Source organism: Vicugna pacos, chromosome 18 (genome assembly GCF_048564905.1).
Source record: "Vicugna pacos chromosome 18, VicPac4, whole genome shotgun sequence".
Lineage (NCBI taxonomy): Eukaryota > Metazoa > Chordata > Mammalia > Artiodactyla > Camelidae > Vicugna > Vicugna pacos.
Window position 1 is genome coordinate 28,054,788 of NC_133004.1, and position 23,824 is coordinate 28,078,611.

Genomic DNA, 23,824 nt, shown 5'->3' on the forward strand with positions numbered 1-23,824 from the left:
AAATATAGCAAATTATTTAAAATTTTATTACCAATATAATCCATACCCATTGTAGAAAATAAATATACACAAGCAAAAAAAGAAAGGAAAAAGAAAATTTAGGTAGATAGGTATAACTTGATATTTTCCTGTAAGTATTCTTCTGCAGGAGACAGTGCTAATTCCTTTGAGTAATTCACAAATAGATTGAATTTGAGATGCTAACTTGCACCATCTTATGTTCTCTCACCAAAGCTCAGCTTTTGTCACGTCTTTGGCTTATTTGTAGGTTGTTACCCTCCTACGAGAGGAGAGGCCTATATTGATGGATATGACATCACAAAGAACATAATTAAGATTCGAGAAAGCTTGGGCTTTTGCCCACAGCATGACTTGTTGTTTAATGATTTGACACTATCAGAACACCTTTTTTTCTACTCTGTGGTGAGTCAGATTGTTTTTAATTGTACAGGAAATTCAACTTATTTCTTTTTATATATTGATCTATGAACTTTAACCTATTTAACCAACAGCACAATCAGGATACAAAACAGTTTCATCACCCTCAAACACTCCCTCATGCTATTCCTTTGTAGTCATCCCTTTCCCCTCTCCCCAGGTAACACCACTGGTCTGTCCTTTATCACAGCTATTTTGTCTTAAGAATATCACGTAAATGGAATCATATAGTATGTAATCTTCAGAGATTATCTATTTACACAGAGCATAGTGCCTTTGAGATCCATCTGTGCTGTTCCATGATCACCAGTGGATTTCTTTTAATTGCTGAATAGTATTTCATGTTTGGCTTTAACAGTATACCAACTGAAGGACACCTGGGTTGTTTCCAAGCTTGATGAGTGTAAATAAATCTGTTCTGAGTTTCATATACAAATATAAGTTTTCATTTCTTTCAGAGTAGGATTACTAGATGATATAAATTATAAGAGTTCAACTTTATTCGAAACTGCCAAACTCTTCCAGACTGGCTGTACATTTTGCACTCCTACGAGCAATGTATGAGAATTCTAAGTGCTCCACATACTTGCCAGAATTTGGTCTTAATACCTTTTAAAAATTAACCACTCTAATAGATGTGTAATTCTATCTAATCATGGTTTTAATTTGCATTTCATGCAAGCTAATGATGTTGATCATCTTTCATGTGGTTATTTGCCATTTTTATAGCCTTTTTGGTGACTTATTTGTTCAGACCCTTTGTCCTTTTTTAAAAATATGGGCTGTTTGTTTCCTTATTATTTAATTTTTAAGAACTCTTTATATATTCTAGATATGTCCTTTGTTGCATATGTGCTTTGCAAATATTTTTCCCAAACTATAGCTTATCTTTTCTTTTCTTGAAAATGTTTTTTGCAGGGCAAAACTTTTTAAATATTGAAATCCAATTCTTAATGTTCTAGCCCTTTACTATCTTTTCTAGAACTCTGTGCCTAACTCCAGGACATGAAGATTTTATTTTGTATTTTCTTCCAAATTTTTGTAGTTCTACATGTTACACTGTGATCCATTTCAAGTTAGTCTTTTTATAACGATCTACAGTTTAGTTCATTTTTCGCATATATGTATAACTAATTGTTCTAACACCTTTTTTGAAAGTACTATTCTCTCATCTTTGAGTTGTTTTTTGCACACTTGTCAGAGATTAAATGGTCGTATTTCTATGGCTTATTTCTGAACACTATTTTCTCTCTTTTCTGTTCCATTAATCTGTGTGTATATCACTTTACAAATACCACACTGTCCTAAGTAGTATCGCTTTACAGTAGGTCTCAATATAGATAGTGCTGTTCATCCAACTATGTTTCTTTTCCTAAAGCATTTTAGCTATTACAGCCGCTTGGCCCTTCCTGAAATTATTTTGTGTTATCTTTTATATATCTGTGAAAGTTCTGCTGTAGTTTTGATTGGTATTACATTAAATCTATATATCATGTTGTTGAAAACTAACATTGCTACTACGTTGAGATTTCAAATACTTGACCACAATATCTCTCTCCACTGAATTAGGTCTTCAGTTTCTTTTATCACCATTTCTAGTTTTGAGTACACAGATTCAATACCTATTTTCCTAGATATGTGTGTATGTGCATGTTTCATTTTATTATATGGAGCTTTACTTTTTTTCACTTCCAGTTGTTGATTTATTGTACACAGAAAAATGACTGATATTTGTGTGTTGACCTATTATCCTCTGACCTTGCTAAGCTCACTTACTAGGTTTAGGAGTGTTTTTTGTAGTTTCCTTGGTTTTATACATAGACAATCATGTCATCGGAGAACAGGGAGAGTTTCTTTTTTGTGTGCCAGTCTGTATGCCTTTTATTTCTTTTTCTTACCTTTTTCAATGGTTAGGAACAGTATGCTGTTGAGTATGATTATTGAGAATGGGCATTCTTGACTTATTTTGATCTCAGGAGGAAAGCACTGTCTTTCAGCATTAAGGGTTTTTTGGGGGGTTTTTTGTATATACCCTTTATCACCTTTAAGGAAGTTGTTTCTATTCTTAGTTTGCTGGGAGTTTTTATTATGAGTGAATGTAGTATATGATCAACGGCTCTTCCTGTGTCTATTAATGACTGTGTGGTTTTTCTTCTTCTTTAGACTGTTAATGTGGTAGATTACACTGATTGATTTTCGAATATTGAAACAGCCTTACAGATGGAGAATAATCCTCACTTGGTCATGGGATTTTTTAATTCATCACTCAGTTTGATTTGATAATATTTTGTTCAGAACTAAGTTTGTGAAGGCTATAATTAGCCTGTATCCTTTTTGCTTTGCCTTTGTCTGGTTTTGGTATCAGGATAGTACTGGCTTCATAAAATGAGGTGGGAAGTGTTCCTTTCTTTCATATTTTCTGGAAGAAATTGAAATTTATTTTATTTTATTGATTATTAATTTTATTTCTTCTTAAATGTTAAGTAAAGTAAAACCATCTGCATCTGGAGATTTATTTTTTGATGTTTTATCACTATATTTTCATTTTTATTCAGTTCAAAATATTTTCTATATTTCTTGAGACTTCTGTGACTCATAGATCATTTACAAGTTATTTTCTTTAATGTCAAGTGATGAAAAGTTGTCCCGTTTTCTTTCTGTTATTTTAATTTAATTCTATATTGGTCAGAGATCATATTTGGTGTTTATTAAATGTTTTTAAATTGCTATGCTTTTATGACTTACAATATGGTCTATCTTGATGACTGTTCTATACACACCTGAGAATGTTTTCTGCTCTTTGATTGGAATTTTCTGTAATTTTCTGTAAACATCAGCTGATTCAGTAACTTGAGGTTGTTTGGTTTTTCTGTTATATTTGTTGATTTCTGTCTAGTGGTTCTGTATTTGAGGAGTATAGAAATTTCCTACTATAGTCATATATTTTTCTATTCATTTCAGTTGTCATTTTTGTTTTCTCTGTTTTAAGTTCTATTGTTAGGTTATGCACACTTAGGATTGTTTAGGATCCTGTTACATTAGGATCAAAATGTAATGTCCTTCTTTTATCTCTGGTACTTTTCTTTGCTCTGAAATCAACTCTGTCTGATATTAATATAACCATTCCAGCTTTCTTTTGATTCATGTTTCCATGGTATATCTTCTTCACTCACTCACTTTAAACCTACCTATATAATTAAATTTTAAGTGAGTTTCTTGTCGACATTGTATATAGCTAAGTCATTTTTTAAATATAATCTGACAATCTCTTTCAATTGTTGTGTTGAGGCCATTTATTTTTAAGTACTGATATGCTGGATTTCAGTATACCATTTTATTATTTGTTTCCTGTTTGTTTCCACTGCATTTTCCCTCTGTTTCCCCTTTCCAGTCTTAATTTGGGTTTTAAACATTTTTAGTACTCCATTTTAATTTATCTATTGTGATTTTTTTTCTGTATCTCTTGTATGCATTTTTGGTGGTTGTTCTAGGAACTACAAAATATAGACTAGGCTTTTCACAATTATTTAGAATCAATATTCTCCAACTATGTTGAATGTAGAAACTTGACCGCATTTTAGGTATTTTATCCTCCTCCCTTTAAGCTGTAGTTGTCATATATTACACCGACATATATTGAAAACATTATCAGACAATGTTATATTTTTTGCTTGAAATCCTCTAGCATGTTCAAAGAACCATAAGAGAAAAATAGTTTTTATATTTACCATTTCTGCTCCCTAGCCAGAAGACACTCGCCTTCATGATTGTGCCACATCCTAGTGGCAGGAAGACAGAGAGAGACCAGTAAAAACCAGTTGGGTTATGTCTTTTCTGAGCCATGGTTCCACTGAACTGAGAAGAAGATTTCCTCCCCCTCGGAGTTTTGGCTTTTGCAGGATTCCCACTCTTTTCCAGTCTTGCCACCATTCCTGTCCCAAGACTTCCCATGGGGTGGAGCACAAGAAAACAGAAGCGGAAAAATGGGACTGCCCCTCCCACATTTCCTCAGAGCTTTAGAGTTTTCCCTTTTCCACTCTTCTAGACGATTTATCCTAACCTCATTCTGTCTGCACTACAGTGCTCACTTCCAGGCTTTGGATTGGTTTAAACTCAGGCTGGAGGACAAGATACATAAGGGAAAGATGGTAAACTCAACACTGTTCAGTGGCACTTCAGATTATGATGGTCTTCCTGATCCAACTGCTGATGTTTACTTTTTATAGTTCTCCAGGTTTAATAATCGAATTCAGTGGGAGATAAAGGGGTGTGTGTGTTTACTTCATCATACCTGGAAGCTAGAGATAGGTTTCTTGTCTGCCTCTATTCATGATCTTCAGGTGTCTTTATAAATTCTGAAAATTCTTTTTTTAGGAACTCTCCTAAAAGGGAGGCAATGGGAAGAAGACACTATGTAGCTGATGTCATAAAAAAAGCTGGTATAAAATTCTTTCAGGATACAGTTAAAAGAAACTTCATTTATCTATACAGATGTGTAAGAAAACTTATGACCTAAGAACAGTCTGAGAATAAACTGGATGCACCATGTAAATTCTGGCTCCTCTTTCTAGGTAAAAAATATACGTCAGGAGGTGTCTCTTCTGGAAATGGACCATATGCTGTCTACTTTTAACCTGCTAGAAAAGCGTGATACATTTTCAAAGTCACTAACTGGAGGAATGAAGCGCAAACTCTCCATCATTATAGCACTTTTAGGGGGCTCCAAGGTATTAAGAAAGAATGAGAGAGAGGGTGGGTGGGCAGAGAGAGGGGCACTAAAAATGGATTTCTGCCAGCTGGTCTGGAAAACTTAGCTGACAAAAACCTGAGAGTTCATATGAATCTTAAAGGAACATTGCCAGTAATAATCAGAATGAAATGGCATTATTGGCTCAAGTGTTTAATTTAAATTACAGTTTAGGATTTTTTTTCCTAGAGTTTTTACCACTATTTTTAGTCCAGACTCTTTATATTTGTTTAAATGTGTTCCCCTCAAGTGGTAAATTATCCCACAAGTAGCATATCATCAATTATCAATGGTTATAGAATTGTTCTTCTGGTTTTTAGGTAGTGATACTTGATGAACCATCATCTGGCATGGACCCAGTCTCAAGGAGGGCCACCTGGGATCTCCTTCAGCAATTTAAACGCGATCGTACCATCTTACTGACCACCCACTACATGGATGAAGCTGACGTCCTGGGTGACCGAATTGCCATCATGGTCGATGGGACCCTGCGGTGCTGTGGCTCTTCAATCTTCCTGAAACAAACATATGGTCTCTCCTCCCTTTGATCATTCTTAGGATATTGGTGCCTTAATAGTCTTCTAACAAGATTTTAATTATATTTTGTGTATATATCAAAAACTTTGGTGACTCCCTCTGTCCTATTAATTAGGTCACAACTGTTCTAATTGCTTTTTAAGGCCCTTTAGAATCTGGATATTCTTTACATATACTCACTCTTTCTCCAATACATAACTTTACACTCAGGAAATGCTTTTATCAAAGTCTACAAAACCTATGCTTGTATCTTCCATTTTGCACCTACTAACAGTTTTCTTTGTCCCTGGAATGTAGTTGTGCCCTCTAATAGGTTCATTTTAGGTGAGTGACTGGTTTATGAAGAGAGAAAGTAGATAAATCAATTATTTCTGATCCACATATCTCATTTGCCAAACTAATATCAATCCCCCATTGTGATGAGATAGCTCTAAAATGTGGCAATTGACAATGAAGATGTAGTGCAGAATGAAAAAATCATATAAGTGAAATAAAAGAGTCTTTGACTCTGATAAAGCTTTTTTAAGAGATAAAACTGATACATCAAACAGTGAACTATTGAGGGCTAAAATTACAGTAATAGGAGTCCCAATTTAGAGGGTATAAACATAAATGGAGATAAGGATGAATTGCTTCCTCATTCATTTATTCAATATTTGCATTTATTCAACTGATCTTAATTATTTCCTCCATACTGGTTACTATGGTATCCACTTTATATAGCATGTTTAATATTCATTTAATATTCATTTAATATTCCCATTTTACAGAATACAGAACTATGGCTCAGGTATATCAAAAATTTATCTAAGTCATATTTATATACCCAGTTAGTTCAAAGTTTATAATCATCTTATTGGTTTGAGTTTTACAGTTGACTTGTAAGGGATTCTATATCCAAAATTATTTATGCCATTTGAATTGGATGTTAGCCTGATATAAGGGACACATGATTTAAACAGCTATGCTTCTGATAAATAAATACAATAATTTCTAATATTCACTAACTTTACTATTTTTTGGTAAAATAATACAACATATATGTAACTAGATACATTAAAGTCATAATATTTTGGGATGTTCAAGTCCCTTTTTATAGGTACTAAACTTTCATTATGCTTAAACTGAACTTCTTGCATTTTACTTGAAAGCCTGGGATTTGTGTTCACTTCTATGAGAGCATACAAAATTCCACGTTAGTATCAGTATACACTTCTCACTAACTACTTTGCCTCTCTGTCCTAAAAGGACAGACAGTTGAGAAGCTTATTGTCATGATTCTTGAGAAGTAGAAAGTAATTTACATATAATTTTGTAAGTAAACCAAAAGTAGCTTGGGTCCCCATGGCTGGTAAATAATGGATAAGTCATTTCATTCTCTGGATGTCAGTTGCCTCATTTTCAAAATGGAGTAATAGTGTCTTCCCCACCATAAGCCAGGTAAAATAAACCAGATTATCAGCTAAGAGATCTATACTTAAAACCTGTTACTCTTTTTATAAATGTTTTAAGGAATATAAATGCAAGTACAATGACAATCTGAAATGCACATATTGAAAAGCAATGATGTTTTCCTCCAATTCCATAAAGTAATTTCTCTATATAGGCAAAGTACTAATTAAGTATAAAGTTCTCTGATTTCTTTGAGATCCTTATCAAAAATCATATTCTTGGGCCTTCCATAGATGTCTGTCTAAAATTTAACAACATTCTTTCAACATTTCATGTCTCCCTTCTTTGCTTTATTTAACACATCCTTTATTCTAATTTACTCCTCTTTATTAGTATCTGTCTCCTTTGACTAGAAAGTAGCTCTTAAGGAGGCAGGAATTTTTACGTGCTTTGTTCACTGCTCTATCTGCAGGGCCTAGATGAATACTTAATACACAGTGGACAGCCAATGATAATAAATGAATATTTATCAAGATTAGAGTTTCAAAAATAACTAACTAGGTAACAGGGGCCTTTTTTCATACATATACTGTATCTGGTTATATACACTAAATTATTGTCTTTCATCAAGAAAATTATTGAAATTATAGAGGAAGTTGCTATTTATTCAATGTCTTAGTTCTTGGAACAACATTTGGAAGTTTCAGGTGTGAGACTCCTCAGAGTTATAACAAAATATCTACGACATACCATGTCTTCTTCCCTGTGGACCTGGATACCTGAATCATGGCGAGCCAAATTTGGTCGTACAGGGAAATGACAAAGTACAAAACTACTTCATCTGGTCTTCTAAATGGTTTCTCTCAGGTGCTGGATATCACATAGTCATGGAGAGGGAACCACATTGTGATGTTGATGAGGTCTCTGCAATGATTCAGTCTCATATTCCGGGTGCCGTTTTGGAAAACTGTTTTGGAGCAGAATTATCATTTATCCTACCCAAAGAGCATACACACAGGTATAGATTCAGAGATTTCTACATAAATGTTTTGGGTGCCAGAAACCGTTCTGAATTTTCCAAGTTTAGTAAGCTTAGTGAGTGGTGTTTTGCTAACAAGCAAGATCTCCAGTTACAGGTATCATTTGTCAACTGAAGTTGAGAAGTTCACAGCTGAAGATTCTTCTCACTGTACAGAGGATTGCCTCATAAATTTGAGTTTATTCAAGGCTTATTTGATATTTTTCCTCTGGGGTTGTGTGTGTCTCTGTGTGTGTCTCTGTGTGTGTGTGGGGGGGGGGAAGTTTGCAAACTAGTGCCTATAGCTAGCTTCCTGGTGTTAAATAGTGTATAACTAATGGTAAAATGTTTATGGTATACAAATTTTATGTAGTGAGTAAGGTCGAGAAGAATATTAAGATGATGAAAGAAAAAAGTAGTTTAAATGGCAACTCTTGGAGCAAGGGTGACGAAGACACAGAGAAAACAGGGAGTTTGATCTCAGTAGTTAGCCAAATTAATAATACAGAGGAGATACAGGGATGATAATTCTGCCTGGGATTCTCATTTTAAGCTAAGAGAAATGGAAGGTAAGGGTACTTACTCATCATTAACCTTCGGGGAGTGCGCCATTTTTATCTTCTTGTCTGAAGTTACTACTACCTAGATGTCCCGTAGGTGCACGGTGGCTGCCGTACACAAGAAGAGAAGAACAATTTGTAGGATATTGCTTTACATGTCTATCTCTTATAGACCTTCTGGTAGAATGGAGGAAGTAACACACAGGAGCCAGGCTGCCAAGACTCCAATAAATGAAGAGATATGAAAGTAATCATATTTTGTATCCTAGAAGAGGAATAAAAGGAAGAGGAATTATGTGATGGAGCTACACTTATTCAGAGAGTAAATCTGAACCTTCTTGAAAAGCAGGAGCATGGATCAGTATTGAGACAGTTGGGGTGAACCTCAGCCCCAGTCATGAGGAAGAGTAAGGGAAATGAAAGAAACTACAATGGGACATTGATTCAGCAGAGGTTTTGTTGGGTACTTCTAACATTGCATTGTATTTTTAACATCTGGAAGTGCAGAGTGTCTCTGAAAGAAACATGTTAGAGAAGCTGCTTAAACTTAGCACAACACCAGCCCTTCCCATATAATATGTATGCAAATGATATTATCAGAAGAAACCATGAATAATTAATATGTCATTAATATTAAGTCCAAAACAGGAAATGTAAGAATTTAGAAATGGGTAGTATTTTCATTGTGTCTTCCTACTAAATATTTCGGACATGGAAGAGAGTTCATGGAAGAATCTCTGAGAAATGAATAACTAGTCACACAGATTAATATCAACACATTAGATGTGGACTTCTGGGCCAGGGACAGTGGATCAAACATGGCACAGAAGTAAATTATGAAGTTGGGGAAGAATGTGTTTGCTCAGAATGAAGTTTTCTTTAATAGGATAATTTTAAACCAAGTATTGAAAGAGAGAGAAAAAAAAACAACCAGAATAAAATGTCCATAGTCCATGTAGCTCATATAATAGGTCTCTATAGTAGGGAAAAATAAGATGACAACTACTTGTATGAAGAGTTGTCACAGGGTGTGGGGTCAGACTGAACTGGAGGGTAAGAGTAGAACCAATTATCAAAGCTGGCTAAAGTTAGATGGAAGTGAAATTCAGCTAAAATATGAAAGAAATTAGAAGATGAAGTTTTTAGTCCACCGTGTCTGAGGGTAATCATACATATCCTTGATAGATCCTTATGAGAATGAGAGTGTTTAAGAAGTGAATGGGTTTCTGGAGAAGGTCTTTTGAACCTAAAACTGTTAATTCTTCCTTGGTAGTAATTATAGCACAATTAGCAACACTTCCGTACAACTCACCTAGCTATTTGATGACATCCTCTCTCTCAGTTCTCAGCTTCTACTTCACTAACTCCATTTTCTGTTGTCTAGTGTTTTATACCTCTTACAATTTGAGAACTCTTTTCCATTTGATGTAGGAACCACATGTGAATAAATTAAGTTTTATCAACTAGCTGTAGTTCTTAACACTTATGGAAAACAAATTGATAATTTTTTAGAAGAACAAAAGATTTGTATCAAAGATCAGGTTATAGTAAGGAGAAATTTGGTAAGGTGAGTATCTCTTCCTTATTTCCATTTGTTTCACAGTAAGCATTACAGAATAATGACCTCCTAAACATTTTCCCCATGGCTAACCAGAAATTATTACAGAACAAAACAATACTGAAAACTCATCTAGCAAAAAAATCTAAAAACGTAATTTTTAAATGGGCAAAGGACTTGAATATACATTTCTCCAAAAAAGATGTACGAATTGCCAATAAGCACATAACTCACTCATTAGGGAAATGCAAATCAAAAACACAAAAGATGACAAATATCAGTAAGGATATGGAGAAACTTGAGAATGTGCATGGCTGTTGGGAATGTAAAATGGTACATCTGCTGTGGGAAACAGTATGACAGTTTGTGAAAAAGTTAAACCTAGTATTACCATGTGATCCAGCAATTCCACTTCTAGGTATACACCCAAAATAATTGAAAGCAGGAACTCCAACAATCATTTGTACACTATGTTTAAAGCAACATTATTCACAAAATCCAAAAGGTGGAAACAATCCAAATGCCCACTGGCAAATGGATGGAAAAGCAACATGTTGTGTAGCCAAACAATTGAGTATTACTCAGCCTTGAAAAGGAATGAATTTCTGATACATGCTACAATATGGATGAAGGCAGAAAAAAATATGCTAACTGAAATAAGTCAACACAAAAGGACAAATAATGTATGACTCCAACTCACATAAGGCACATAGAATAGGCAAATCAATAGAGACAGAAAATAAAATGAAATTAAGGAAATGGAGGAAGAGAGAATTATTCTTCAACAGATAAAGAGTTTTAGTTTGGATTGTCAAATAGTTCTGGAAATGGATGGTGATGATTGTACAGCTTGTGAATGTGCTTAATGCTGCTTGACTTTAAACAAATGAATTTATCACTTAAAACTATGAAATAGTAAATGTAATGTTTCATGGATTTTACCACATTAAAAAAATTTAAGAATTCAGCTGGGAATAAAAGTAAGTATTAAATAGGAAAAAGTAAGTGGTCATATATTTTTTCTTAATTCCATTTAATAGAAAGTAAAATAAATTGAAAAAAATGTATTTAGAGTAGTGCTAGTAATTTATTTCCTCTTCCTTCTCTCCTTCTAGGTTTGAAGCTCTGTTTAACGATCTGGAAAAGAAACAAAAAGAGCTGGGCATTGCCAGCTTTGGTGCTTCAATCACTACCATGGAAGAAGTCTTCCTAAAGTGAGTAATAAATAATGACCTAAAAAAAAAAACTTCCACCCATGAAGTCCCACATCAGTTAGAGAGCAAACTCCACCCAATTTGCATTGGAATAAAGTATTCACAGTTACAGATGTTTTCAAATATGTTAGTATTTATGCTAATGTATTTCTGTACATTCAGCTAAGAAAATGTAAAGATTTTGAGCTTGGGCCTTGCTGCGTGTGTCTTTTGGTGGCAGAAGATGTAAGAGTTAGTCAAGAAAAAAAGAATATCTATGTCATCATAGGAAACTTTTAGTTGAACTTGGCATCCATACTAGAAATGACTTTAAAGTTTTGACCTAAGCATGTTTCTGTTGGGGAGGAAGAAATTTTCCTCTACCCTTCTAAATTCTTCTGGCGTGTTTAAGAATTAAACTGATATGAGACAGATTAGCAGGAGAAAATCAAACAAAAGTTTAATAACATGTATACATGAGAGAGACCCAGGAGAACTGAGTAACTAGCCAAAATGACTGAAACCCTCACCTTAAATACCATCTTCAGCTAAAAATAAGAGAGATGTCTGGGGTAGTGGTTTGGGACTTTGGAGGGGAGGAAAGCAATTCACATGGAGAAAAGCAAATGTTTAGTAAGAAATGTTTGTTAGACCTTACAGAGACTATCGGACACAAAGTGTGCTCTGATCTCTAGTCCCTGCCTGAGTTTTCCCACTACACCTACCCTATATTCGTTGCAGGTACCTCTCATGATAGCTCTATTCCTGGAACAGGCCCTTTATCTAAATAATCTTTTAGGCAGCTAAATTGGAGGTAAGAGGAAAGATTTCCTGAGTCTTTGGGGCTTTGATTGTTTTCAGCTGGAAATAACCCACATGCCAAAGAGACATTTTGGGGTGGCAAATTTTGCTCCCCAACATTTCCATAATTTATTTAATTTGTACATGGTTTATTTCTTGCACTGTGAAGAAGTTCAAAAGGAAAATGCCCAGGGAGTTCAGTCTGTTACTTAGCAAAGTCAGATGGCTACCTTTCAAAGGTTGTACAAAATGTCCTTTTTCCTGATAGTGCAATGACAGAGATGAGTCTGTTAGCAGATGGAGGGACCCCTAACTTAGGAAGCCCGCCAAAGTGTGAGTTCTTGCCACTGACTGTGAAAGAATTTGCACAGCCAAGGCAGAGGGACAAAGTGAACAGCTGCTTTATTGCTCAGAAGGGGAAAAGGAAGGAAAGTACTCGAGCAGGGGGAAGGGAAGAAAAGGACTGGAGTGGAGAAGAGGTGCTCAAGAGGGGAACCTTCAGCCAAGAAGGGCAGTAGGGACAGCTCCCCTGTGGGTCGGGCCACGTGGACTTTTTGGGAGGCTTCTGCCATCATGTCCTCCTTCCAGCTGTGATGGAGCCAGTCGGTCCTTGTTTGAGTTTTTCGGTCCTTGTATGGGCTTTTCTGGTTGTTGTCATGGCAGTCGTCAACTGTCATGGCGCTGGTGGGTGTGTCGCTTAGCATACTAATATATTACAGTAAGCGTATAATGAGGTTTAAGGTCCATTGGAAGTCAGATCCTCCACCATCTTGGACTGGGTTCTAACCAATTCTTATTTCTTCTCAGCAGCTGCCCTCAGATACTTAGATAAGAGTAACTGGTTTTTATTTGAGGGAGGAGCATGGGTATAATCCTGGGGGCATCAGCCTTGGTAACAAAAAGGAAAGTTGCTTTTAATCAGAATGCCTGCAATCTAGCGGACTCAGCATCCCCCAAAAAACCATCTGCAAAGATTCTGTTCAGCCACGAAAGTTTTAAAGGGGAATGAAGGAATAATCTCACTTAATCATTGAGCTAGGTGATCAGAGTCATTGCCATCCCCCAGTGCCTGCAGGCTTGTCCTAATAACTGCTAGAGCCTGCTCTTCTATGGCTCAGGGAGGCCTGGGAGGCTCCAGCTTTTCTATAAACAAGAGGCAGAGGGGGTGGGGTTGGGGGTCCACAGGGTCCTTCTCCCTTGCAGATTTCATTCTCTCAGACTCAGGAATTTAATATAGTCAGTATCCCAGTGTTGCCTTAGGGTAATTAAGTTCAGAGAAGGCTGATATACATAAATTAAGGGCTACTTCATTAATTTATAATAAGGAATAAACTATAATAAAAATGACTTATAATAATTACAGCCTCTTTGCCATTCAACCATATGTCCTCTTGTCTGTCTCTAGGCAAGCTGCATAGGGAGCAAAATGGTAATGAGTTATTTTATGAGCCCAGCTAGAACAAGCTTCATAAGGGCAGAGACCATGTCTGTTTTGTCCACTGACTACACTTGGGGCCTCAAACCATGTCTGCCACCTAGTCAATATTCAGAAATGTTCTTGAATGAATAAATGAATTAATGTTATTTAAACCATTATCTCCACAACAGATGCTCTACCTGCCACTGGGAATAACAGGTTAAACCTTTAGACCATAACACCTATGTTGTCTCTCCCCGGGGTTATTGTCAATGTTTGCCACGGTCTCCTTTCCTATCTTTTTTTTTAATAGTAAAATATACATAAATTAAACGTCTTGAATATTTTTAAGTATATAGTTCAATGGTATTAAATACTTCTACATTGTTGTGCAACAAACCATCACCAATATTCATCCCCATTCTTTTCATCTTGTAAAACTGAAACTCTATATCCATTAAACAATAACTCCTCATTCCTCCCTACCCCTACCCTGGCAACCACCGTTACACTCTCTTTCTTTATGACTTATACTACTGTGAGTGCCTCATATACGTGAGATCATACAGTATTTGTCTGTCACTGGTTTGGTTCACTTTGCTTAATGTCCTCAAGGGTCATCCATGTAGCTTATTGCAGAATCTGCTTCCTTTTAAAAATTTAATAATATTCCATTGTATTATATACCACATTTTGCTCATCCATTCATTGGTCAGTGGTTACTTGGGTGGCTTCTACATTTTAGGTATTATGAATAATGTCGCTATGAATGTTGTGTACTAATGTCTCTTTGAGACCTTGCTTCCAATTCTTTTTGAAATATATCTAGAAGTGGAATTATTGGATCATATGGTAATTCTGTTTTTAATATATAACGGATGCCATACTGTTTTCTGCAGTGGCACTAACATTTAACATTCCCACCAGCAGTGCTCAAGGATTCCAGTGTCTTCACATTCTCACCCACACTTGTTATTTTCTGTTTATTTGATAGTAGCCATATAATGGGTGAAAAGTGTAGTTTTGACTTACATTTTACTAATGATTAGTGATACTGAGCATCTTTCCATGTGCTCATTGGCCATTCATACATCGTCTTTGGAGAAATGTCTCTTCAAATCCTTTGCCCATTTTTGAATCAGATTGTTTTTTGTTATTGAGTTTTAGGATTTATCTATATATTCTTGACATTAATTCCTTAACAGACGTATGACTGGCAAATATTTTCTCTTTTTCTATGGGTTGTGTTTTCACTCTGTTCATATTCTCTTTTGATGCACAAAAGTTTTTAGTTTTCATGAAGTACAATTTGCCTATTTTTTGTCTTTTGTTACCTGTGCCTTTGGTATCATATCCAAGAAATCATTGCCAAATCCAAACTCATTAAGCTTTTGTTTTATGTTTATATCACTTGACCATACATGTGGTGGTTTATTTCTGAGCTATTTACTCTATTCCCGTGGTCTATTTGTATTGCTTTATGCTAATACCACACCATTTTGATTACTGTAGCTTTGTAGTAAGTTTTGAAATCAGGAAGTATGAGTCTCCCAGTTTTGTTCTTCTTTTTCAAGAGCGTTTTGGCTCTTCAGCATTCCTTCAGATGCCACAGAAGCTTAGGATGGGTTTTTCTATTTCTGCAAAAACTGTCAATGAGAATTTGACACGTATTGCATTGAATCTGAGGATTGCTTTGGGTAGTATTGCCATTTTAACAATATTAAGTCATCCAACCCATGAACACGGGAGGTATTTCCATGTATCTATGTCTTCTTTAATTTCTTACAGCAATGTTTTGTAGTTTTCATTGTACAAGTCTTTCACCTCCTTGGTTAATTCTTTTTGATGCTATTGTAAATAGAACTATTTTTATCATTTCCTTTTCATATTGTTCATTATTTATGTATGGAAATGCAACTGATTTTTGTTCACTTTGTATCCTGCTACTTAGCTGAATTCATTTTTTAGCTCTAAAACTTTTTTTTTGTGGGGTCTTTAGGACTTTTCTTTGTTGGAAGATTTGTTTATTGCTGATTCAATCTCCTTACTGGTTATAGGTCTATTTAAATTTTTTCTTTGTGATTTAGTCTTGGCAGGTTTTATGTTTCTAAGAATGTGTCCATTTCATCTAAGGTATCCAACTTTTGACATACAGTTGCTCATGGTATTCACATTTAGTCCTTTTATTTCTGTGAAATTGGTGGTGGTGTTCCAACTTTTCCTTCTGATGATAGTAATATGAATCTCTCTTCTTTTTTCTTAGTCTGTCTAGCTGAAGATTTGTCAATTTTGTTGATCTTTTTAAAGAACCAACTCTCAGTTCCATTGATTTTTCTACATTTTTCTACTCTTGATATTGTTTATACCTATTCTAATCTTTATTATTTTGTTCCTTCTGCTAGCTTTGAGTTTAGTTTGTGCTGCCTTTTCTTGTTTCTTAAGTTGTAAAGTTGGATTGAAGATTTAAGATCTTTCTTCTTTTTTAATATAAATATTTGTAGCTGTAAATTTCCCCCTTAGTATTGCTTTCTCTGTGTTTTAATTTTCATTTATCTCTAAGTATTTTCTAACTTCCCTGTTGACTTTCTCTTTGATCTATTAATTGTATATAAGTGTATTGTTTAATTTCCACAATTTTGTGACTTTTCCAGTTTTACTTTTGCTACTGATTTTTAACTTCATCTTTCTGTGGTCAGAAAAGATACACTGCATTCTATCTATTCTTTTAAATCTATTGAGACTTACTTTGTGGCCTAACATATGGTCTGTCCTGGAAAAGGTCATAGTGCACTTGAGAAGAATGTGTAAGCTTTTGTTGTTGGGTAGAATGTTCTGTCTTTTAGTTCTCATTGGTTTATTGAGTTGTTAACATTCTTTATTTCCTTACTTATCTTCTGTCTGGTTGTTCTATTAATCACTGTCAGTAGGGTATTGAAGTCTCCAACTATTACTGTAGAACCAACTATTTCTCCTTTATATTCTGTCAATTTTTGCTTCGTATGTTTTAATGGTTTGTAATTAGACGTTTAAATGTTTATAATTGATACATCTTTCGCTATACTGAAAATTTATTAATATATAATATCCTTCTTTTGCCTCTTGGAATCTTTTTCAATTTGAAATCTATTTTGCCTGATATTAGTATAGCCAACCTTGCTCTCTTTTGGTCATTATTTGCATGGAATATCTTTTTGTATCCTTTCACTTTCAACCTTTTTGTGTCCTTAGTTCTCTAATGAGTCTCTTGTAGACAGCATTTAGTTGAAGATAATGTGTTATTGTCCATCACTTCCTAAATTTATAACACTCTAGTTTGAATTTATACCAGTTTAACTCAAATAACATACAAAAACAGTTCCTTTATAGCTCTGGCCCACCTCTTTATGTTGTTGATATCACAAAATTACATCTTTACATACTATGCGTCCAAAATCATAAACTAATCATTCCTTTAAGTTCATTAGTGTCCTAAATTATGTAGAGAACAAAATTTGGAGTTACAAACCAAAGTTACAGTAATACTGGCTTTCACACTGTTCTTTTTTCCTTTAAGTGAATTAGTCTCTTAAATCATGTAGAAAACAAAAAGTAAATGTACAAGCCATTGTTACAATAATTCTAACTTTTATAACTGTCCGTAATTTACCTTTCTTGAAATCTTTATTTCTCCATAAGACTTTGATTTACTCTCTACTGTCTTTTTATTCACCTTTCAAGACTCCCTTGAGCATTTCCTGCAAGGCAATTCTAGGGGTCATGAACTCCCTCAGTTTTTACCTTGGAATGTAGTAATTTTTCCCTCACTTTAAATGACAGTTTTGCTAGACAAAGGATTCTGGGGTTGACATCTTTTTCTTTTAGCATTTTGAATGTCTTCTGGCCCTCAAAGTTTCTGATGAGAAATCTCAGAATCTTACTGAGGATCCCTTGCACGTGATAATTCACTTTTCTCTTGCTTTTAAGTCTTTGATGAAAGAGATTGAAAAAGACACAAACTAATGGAATGATATCCTGTGTTCACAGATTTGAAGAATTAAAATTGTTAAAATGCCCACATTACCCAAAGCCATCTATAAATTCAATGCAATCCCTATCAAATCCAAGTGGCATTGTTCACAAAAATGGAAAAAACAATTCTAAACTCTTTGTGGAGCCACAAAAGTCCTGAATAGCCAAAGTACTCATGAAAAAGAAGAACAAAACCAGAGGCATCACATTTCCTGATTTCAAACCATATTACAAAGGTACAGTAATCAAAACAGTAAAGTACTGGCATAAAAACAGACACATAGACCAATGGAACAAAGTAGACAGCTCGAGAAATAAACCCACACATTTATAGTAAACTGGTATTTAATAAGAGTGCCAAGAACACACAACAAAGGATAGTGTCTTCAATAAATGGTGTTAGGAAAAGTTGATATTTTCATGCAAAGGAAAAAATTACAGCCTTATTTTAAACTATACAGAAAAAAATTAATTCAAAGTAGATAAAAGACTTAAATACAAGACCTGAAACTGTAAAATTCCTAGAAGAAAACAATGGGGAAAACTCACTGACATTGGTTTTGGCAACGATTCTTGGATATGATACCAAAAGCACAGGCAACAAAAGCAAAACTAGACAAATAGGACTGCATCAAACTAAAAAGCTCCTTAACAGCAATGAGAAGCAATCAACTAAATGAAATTAATATAGCTATTATGAGGAGTAAGACAGTCTACCAGGGTAGTCTACCAAAACAACAGAAATAAAAGCAAAAATAATCCAAATGGGCCTTAATTAAACTTATAAGCTTTTGCAAAGCAAAGGAAACCATAAGCAAAATAAAAAGACAACCTACAGAATGGGAGAAAATGTTTGCAAATGATGCAACTGACAAAGGTTTAATTTACAGAATATATAAATAGCTCATACAACTTAATAACAAAAAACCAAACAACCCAATCCAAAAAAGGACAGAAGACCTAAACAAGCAATTCTCCAGTGAAGACATACAAATGGCCAATAGGCACATAAAAAAAAATCCTCCATATAACTAATTATCAGAGAAATGCAAATCAAAACTACAATGAGGTATCACCTTCTCACCAGTCAGAATGGAAGGCCATCATTTAAAAATCCACAAATGATAAATGCTGGAGAGAGTGCGGAGAAAAGGGAACCCTCTTACACTGTGGGTGGGAATGTAAATTGGTGCAGCCACTATGGAAAACAGTATGGAGATTCCTTAAAAAAGTGAAAATAGACTTACCCTATGATCCAGCAGCCCCACTGCTGGGCATATTTCCAGAGGAAACTCTAATTCAAAGAAATATATACACCCCAACGTTCACAGCAGCACTATTTACAATAGCCAACACATGGGAACAACCTAAATGTCCATCCACAGATGACTGGATAAAGAAGTTTTGGTATATTTATACAATGGAATACTACTGAGCCATAAAAAATAATAAATAATGCCATTTGCAGCAACATGGATGGACCTGGAGATTGTCATTCTAAGTGAAGTAAGCCAGAAAGAGAAAGAAAAATACCACATGATATCACTTATATGTGGCATCTAAAAAAAGAAAAAAGAAGACACAAATGAATTTAATTATAAAACAGAAACAGACTCACAGACATAGAAAACAGATTTATGGTTACTAGGGGCAAAGGGATTGGAAGGGATAAATTGGAAGTTCGAGATTTGCAAATATTAATTAACATATATAAAATAGATAAGCAACAAGTTTCTTCTGTATAGCATAGGGAACTATATTCAGTTATCTTGTAGTAATCTATAAAGAAAAAATATAAAAATGAATATATGTATGTATATCTATAACTGCAGCATTATGCTGTACACCAGAAATTGACACACTGTAAACTGACTATACTTCGATTTTTTAAAAATCTGAAAAAAACATGTTTTATACCTTAAACATTTAAATGTTTTATTTATCAGTCATACTTAAATAAATAAAACTGGAAAATAAAAAGAAGATAAATGGCAAGATGTCAGATATAAACCCAAATGTACCAGTAACTATACTGCATGAAAATGGACTAAAAAACTCATTTTTCCACTTGTAAGCGAGTATGTGTGCATTTGTGCCTGTTTATACTTATGTGTAGAAAAATATCTCCTCAAAGTTATCTCTAGGTATTAGGAATACTTTTCTTTTTAATTATTTATCTTCTAATATCTTCCTAATGGAAATATATTATCAATAAATAAAATATGAAGAAGAAAAACTTAAGAAAGATATTAAATGATTATATTTTAAGCACAATAGTCCTCTAACCTTTTAGTATCAAACAAAAGACATGCTTCAGGGATATTGTAAGCAGGTTTTTAATAGTACTTAATACATGGTTTTTAAAGGGTAGACATTATTGCTCTTCTTGTAAATGTCATAGTTCAGAATTTATTACATTGAATTCCATAAAAATGCTAACAGGAAGGCATTAAAAAGATTTTGATAGTTCTGTGGCTTAGAAAAGTTACACTTTTTGCATCACATATTTTCTATCAAATGTTTTACCACTTTGACTAGTGCAGTTCATCTTTCCTACCTTCTAATATACTGTAATATATTTTTCTTCTATTATTCTACTTAGGATTTTCTCCTTAGATTATAATTGTAGATTATAATTTTCTCCTTAGATTATAATATACATAATATTATAATTATATATATCCTTCTTAAGTATCCACACCAAAAGACCCAACTTCAGGCACAGGCACTAGTGGGAAATGTGAGGACTTAAAAATCTTACTATCCAATGTCCCTATCATTTCATAACATAAAGAACATTTAACCCCCAAAGGAAAGTTATTATCTTTGATTAAAGGTAAGTCTTTTCATTTGAATGAGTTCAGTTTAGTAGAATATACAATATATTATAACCGTTTTTCTCATGTTACTTCAGAATGGTAGGAACTTAGCCATAGATTGGCAGTTCCTCTGACTGGGTTTTGAGAGCCATGTTCTCATGCTGCCTCCATACAATACACCTGACAATCAGTGGGAAAGATCAAGGAGCCTTCCAAATTGGGAAGCTTGTTTGACATTTCCAAAATAAAATTAATTGAGGCTATAGACAAAATAAAATGTTTTGTGCTTATTTTTGTGTACATGTGTGTATGTAGGGTCAATAAGCTGGCAGATTCACAAATGGATATTCGGCCTACCACTCTTCTGAAGAGCAAACAAAGAAGACAAGACATGAAGGAGAATATAAGTGTGCCCAGAAGTTACGAGAGACCAGTTTTTTCCAGATTGAATGAAATTGCTAACATTAAATTTAATAGTGGGGTGAGCATGTTCCCTAAGAATGTAAACCTAGTATGTCTGGCTTGGGTATAAGATGTACACATTCTTAACTATCTGAACTTAAAAGATGTTTGGAGTTTGTCCCTAGAAGAGCCAGGCAGATATGGAACAGTCTGTACTACAACCTCATTAATTCCCTGATGCAGGGGAATAGGTTCTACATAAAGATCACAGCTATGCTACTCTCATCTTTGTTATTTCTCAGAATCACTTTGAAAAGTTCTCCTTTATTTTCTAATAAATTTTCCCTTTGTTCATTTCTAAGACCCTAGAGTTAGAATTGTTAGAAGACTGGGAGCATTTTATCATTATGAACCATAGTTAGTATACTAAAATCTAGCCAAAGATAATAGTTATATACAAGTTTTATGGGGTTATTTCCCTTAAAATGGAGAAATGGAAATATTAAAGTTTAATACTAAATTATTAACATTGTCAACTGAAAAAAATGCACAATCTAAAAGTTGAGAGGTATGTTTTATTTGGCGGACTTTCTGAGAACTCCAGCTTGGTAGGTAGCCACTCAGATTGCTCCAAAGAGATAAGGGATGAGCCAGGATATATAGCAATTTTTGCAGCAAAGACCAGGTAGTTGGAACATCAAAAAATTACTGTTACTGAAAAGTAGGTATCTCAGGGAGGAGGGTATAGCTCAAGTGGTAGAGCACATGCTTAGCATGCACGAGGTCCTCGGTTCCATCCCCAGTACCTCCTCTAAAAATAAAGAAACAAATAAAGCTAATTACCCCTCCTCCCTCCAAAAAATAAGAAAAGAAAACTAGATATCTCAAGTTAATGAACTTAGCTCTTTTTATGTATGGGATGGTACAAAAGTCTGGGCTCATTGAAATCATTTGTTTGATATGCACTTTAGCTACCTAGGGCTAGTGTCCTGTTCTTTCCCATCCTATAAGTAGGTTCTTTCAGGGTGCACCACTGTGGGTGACTGCAGAGGCAGGGCCCCCTGCTTGTCTCCACCCTGAGTTCCCTCCAGTCACTGGCGGCCGAGGAGGTGGTAGTGGCTGATGACTTGGTGGCTGTAGCATTCCTTTGTTTACTGATATGGCAGGCAATATTTTTCTTTCACAATATTAACTCAATAATTAAATTTATTTCTTTTGAAATAAATGTAATTTTATTTCTAATCAGAAATACTGCAAGTATATTAATGAATAAAATTACCTCAATAATACTTTAAATGTAGTTAGGTAAGAAACCAAATCTTAATCTTTTCTCTTGATGTCTTACACAAGTTAAATTTTTAACACTGTCTTGTTTTCTTGGGTTAAATTCAAGGACATATATGTATAAGATGTGTATATCTTCTGCTATAAAAAGTTGAAGCATTGGATTTCAATATGAATATCCTCCATCACCAACAACTCTAATGCTATGTTCCTCTCCTTATTTTAGTTTCCACTTTACCGCCAGCAATTTCATTCCATGTTTGTAAAGAGAGCACTGTTTAGTTGGCGCAACTGGAAGTTGTCATTGTCACAGACAGCAGTAATTTTGTTAGTCACTACTTACCTCCTCACAACTCTAAACTTAAATTATGAGCCACCCGCCAGAGAAATGGACTTGAGTCAATATGGTCGAACAATTGTGCCTTACTCAATTTCTGGGAATTCTGATGTGGCTCTGAAAATCATAAAGAACCTTAAGATTTTTCTCAAGCTTAAGAATCAAGAACTTCGGGAAGTACAAGGTAAGACCCATAGGAAAAAAGAGACTGCTGCTAATATGAAGATCTATGTGTATCACTTGCAAAGAAGGAACTTAGCTATGCTATTTAGCTGCCCGTTTCTTTCTTTTCCTACTAATTTCCAGTATCTTAGAGGCAGTTAAATCAGAGGCCAAAAATGTACACTTCAAGACACCTGGCCACAAAAGTTAATAATTAATGGAAGCATTTTGGCTGTAGGTGATCTTTCAGCTAATTGCATCACCTTTCAGAGGACAGGCAGAGAGCCAAAATACTATATTGTTGTAAAATTTAGCATAGATTTTTATTCTGACCAGAATACAAAAATGTTTTTCTAAGCTCTCACAGGATAGAAGGTTGCTTCCAAGATCTGAAGGTTGCCCTTCAGTCTATTGCATTGGCCATTCTGAAAACAGGTGGCTGAAGACCTAATAGAGTGACTCCTCACAACTACTTTTTTGAAGGTAGTATAAGTAGCTGTACTCATTTGTTCAATGTTTACCTTTGGTAAAAACCATACTAAAAACTTTCTCTGCATTACCTTTCTTCATGCTAAAAACAACCCTTCTGTGTAGCTTATTTTTAATATATTGCTATGTAACAAATTATGCCAAAACCTAACGGATGGAGATTTTGAATTCTTGGTATGGTAGAATGAACTCATTGCCCCCAAAATGCAACAGAAATACTTGGAAAACAATTTTTTTAATCAACCAATATAGAATACTAGAAATTAAGCCAAAGCACAGAACAAACTAAAAGTGTCTGTTAAAAAAAAAAAACCCTTCTGAAGTACTTCTATTAAAAAATAAGGTCTATGGCATTTTGATTTAGAATTACTCCTGTCACTCACCCTCCCCTCAGTGGTATGGTATCCATGAAAGCCAGGAGCCTCACAGTTGATGGAAAGAACTAATCTCTCCAGAGCTCTGTTAAAAGCTCATCCCTAGGGCATTGCCAATACTTAGACTGAAATAGCAGCTCCCTGAAAAACTGCATTCCCAGGGCATTGTTGCTATTGGATTTAAATCAGGGCTCAACTCTTTGGAAAAAGCCCTGACCCCAGGGGATTATTAAAAATAGCAGCTATCTGCTGGTAGCATCTCCATAGTTGGCTAAGGCTGTGATTTCA

The 23,824-nt window shown here is 34.7% G+C and overlaps 1 protein-coding gene and 1 long non-coding RNA gene across 6 annotated transcripts in view; one reads left to right on the forward strand and one right to left on the reverse strand.

Moving 5' to 3' along the window:
* Positions 1-23,824, forward strand: part of LOC107033294 (phospholipid-transporting ATPase ABCA3-like) — a 118,564-nt gene that overhangs the window by 54,456 nt on the left and 40,284 nt on the right. For all 4 annotated transcript variants that reach the window (XM_072942773.1, XM_072942776.1, XM_072942774.1 and 1 more), the window contains 7 exons: positions 269-423; positions 5,010-5,165; positions 5,506-5,716; positions 7,982-8,132; positions 11,366-11,464; positions 20,804-20,969; positions 22,401-22,695. In XM_072942773.1, the coding sequence (XP_072798874.1) occupies positions 269-423; positions 5,010-5,165; positions 5,506-5,716; positions 7,982-8,132; positions 11,366-11,464; positions 20,804-20,969; positions 22,401-22,695 (1,233 nt within the window). The remainder of the gene's footprint in view (positions 1-268; positions 424-5,009; positions 5,166-5,505; positions 5,717-7,981; positions 8,133-11,365; positions 11,465-20,803; positions 20,970-22,400; positions 22,696-23,824) is intronic.
* The window catches only part of LOC107033293 (uncharacterized), a 108,082-nt gene that overhangs the window by 40,881 nt on the left and 43,377 nt on the right, over positions 1-23,824 (reverse strand). The gene's annotated exons all lie outside the window — the stretch shown is intronic.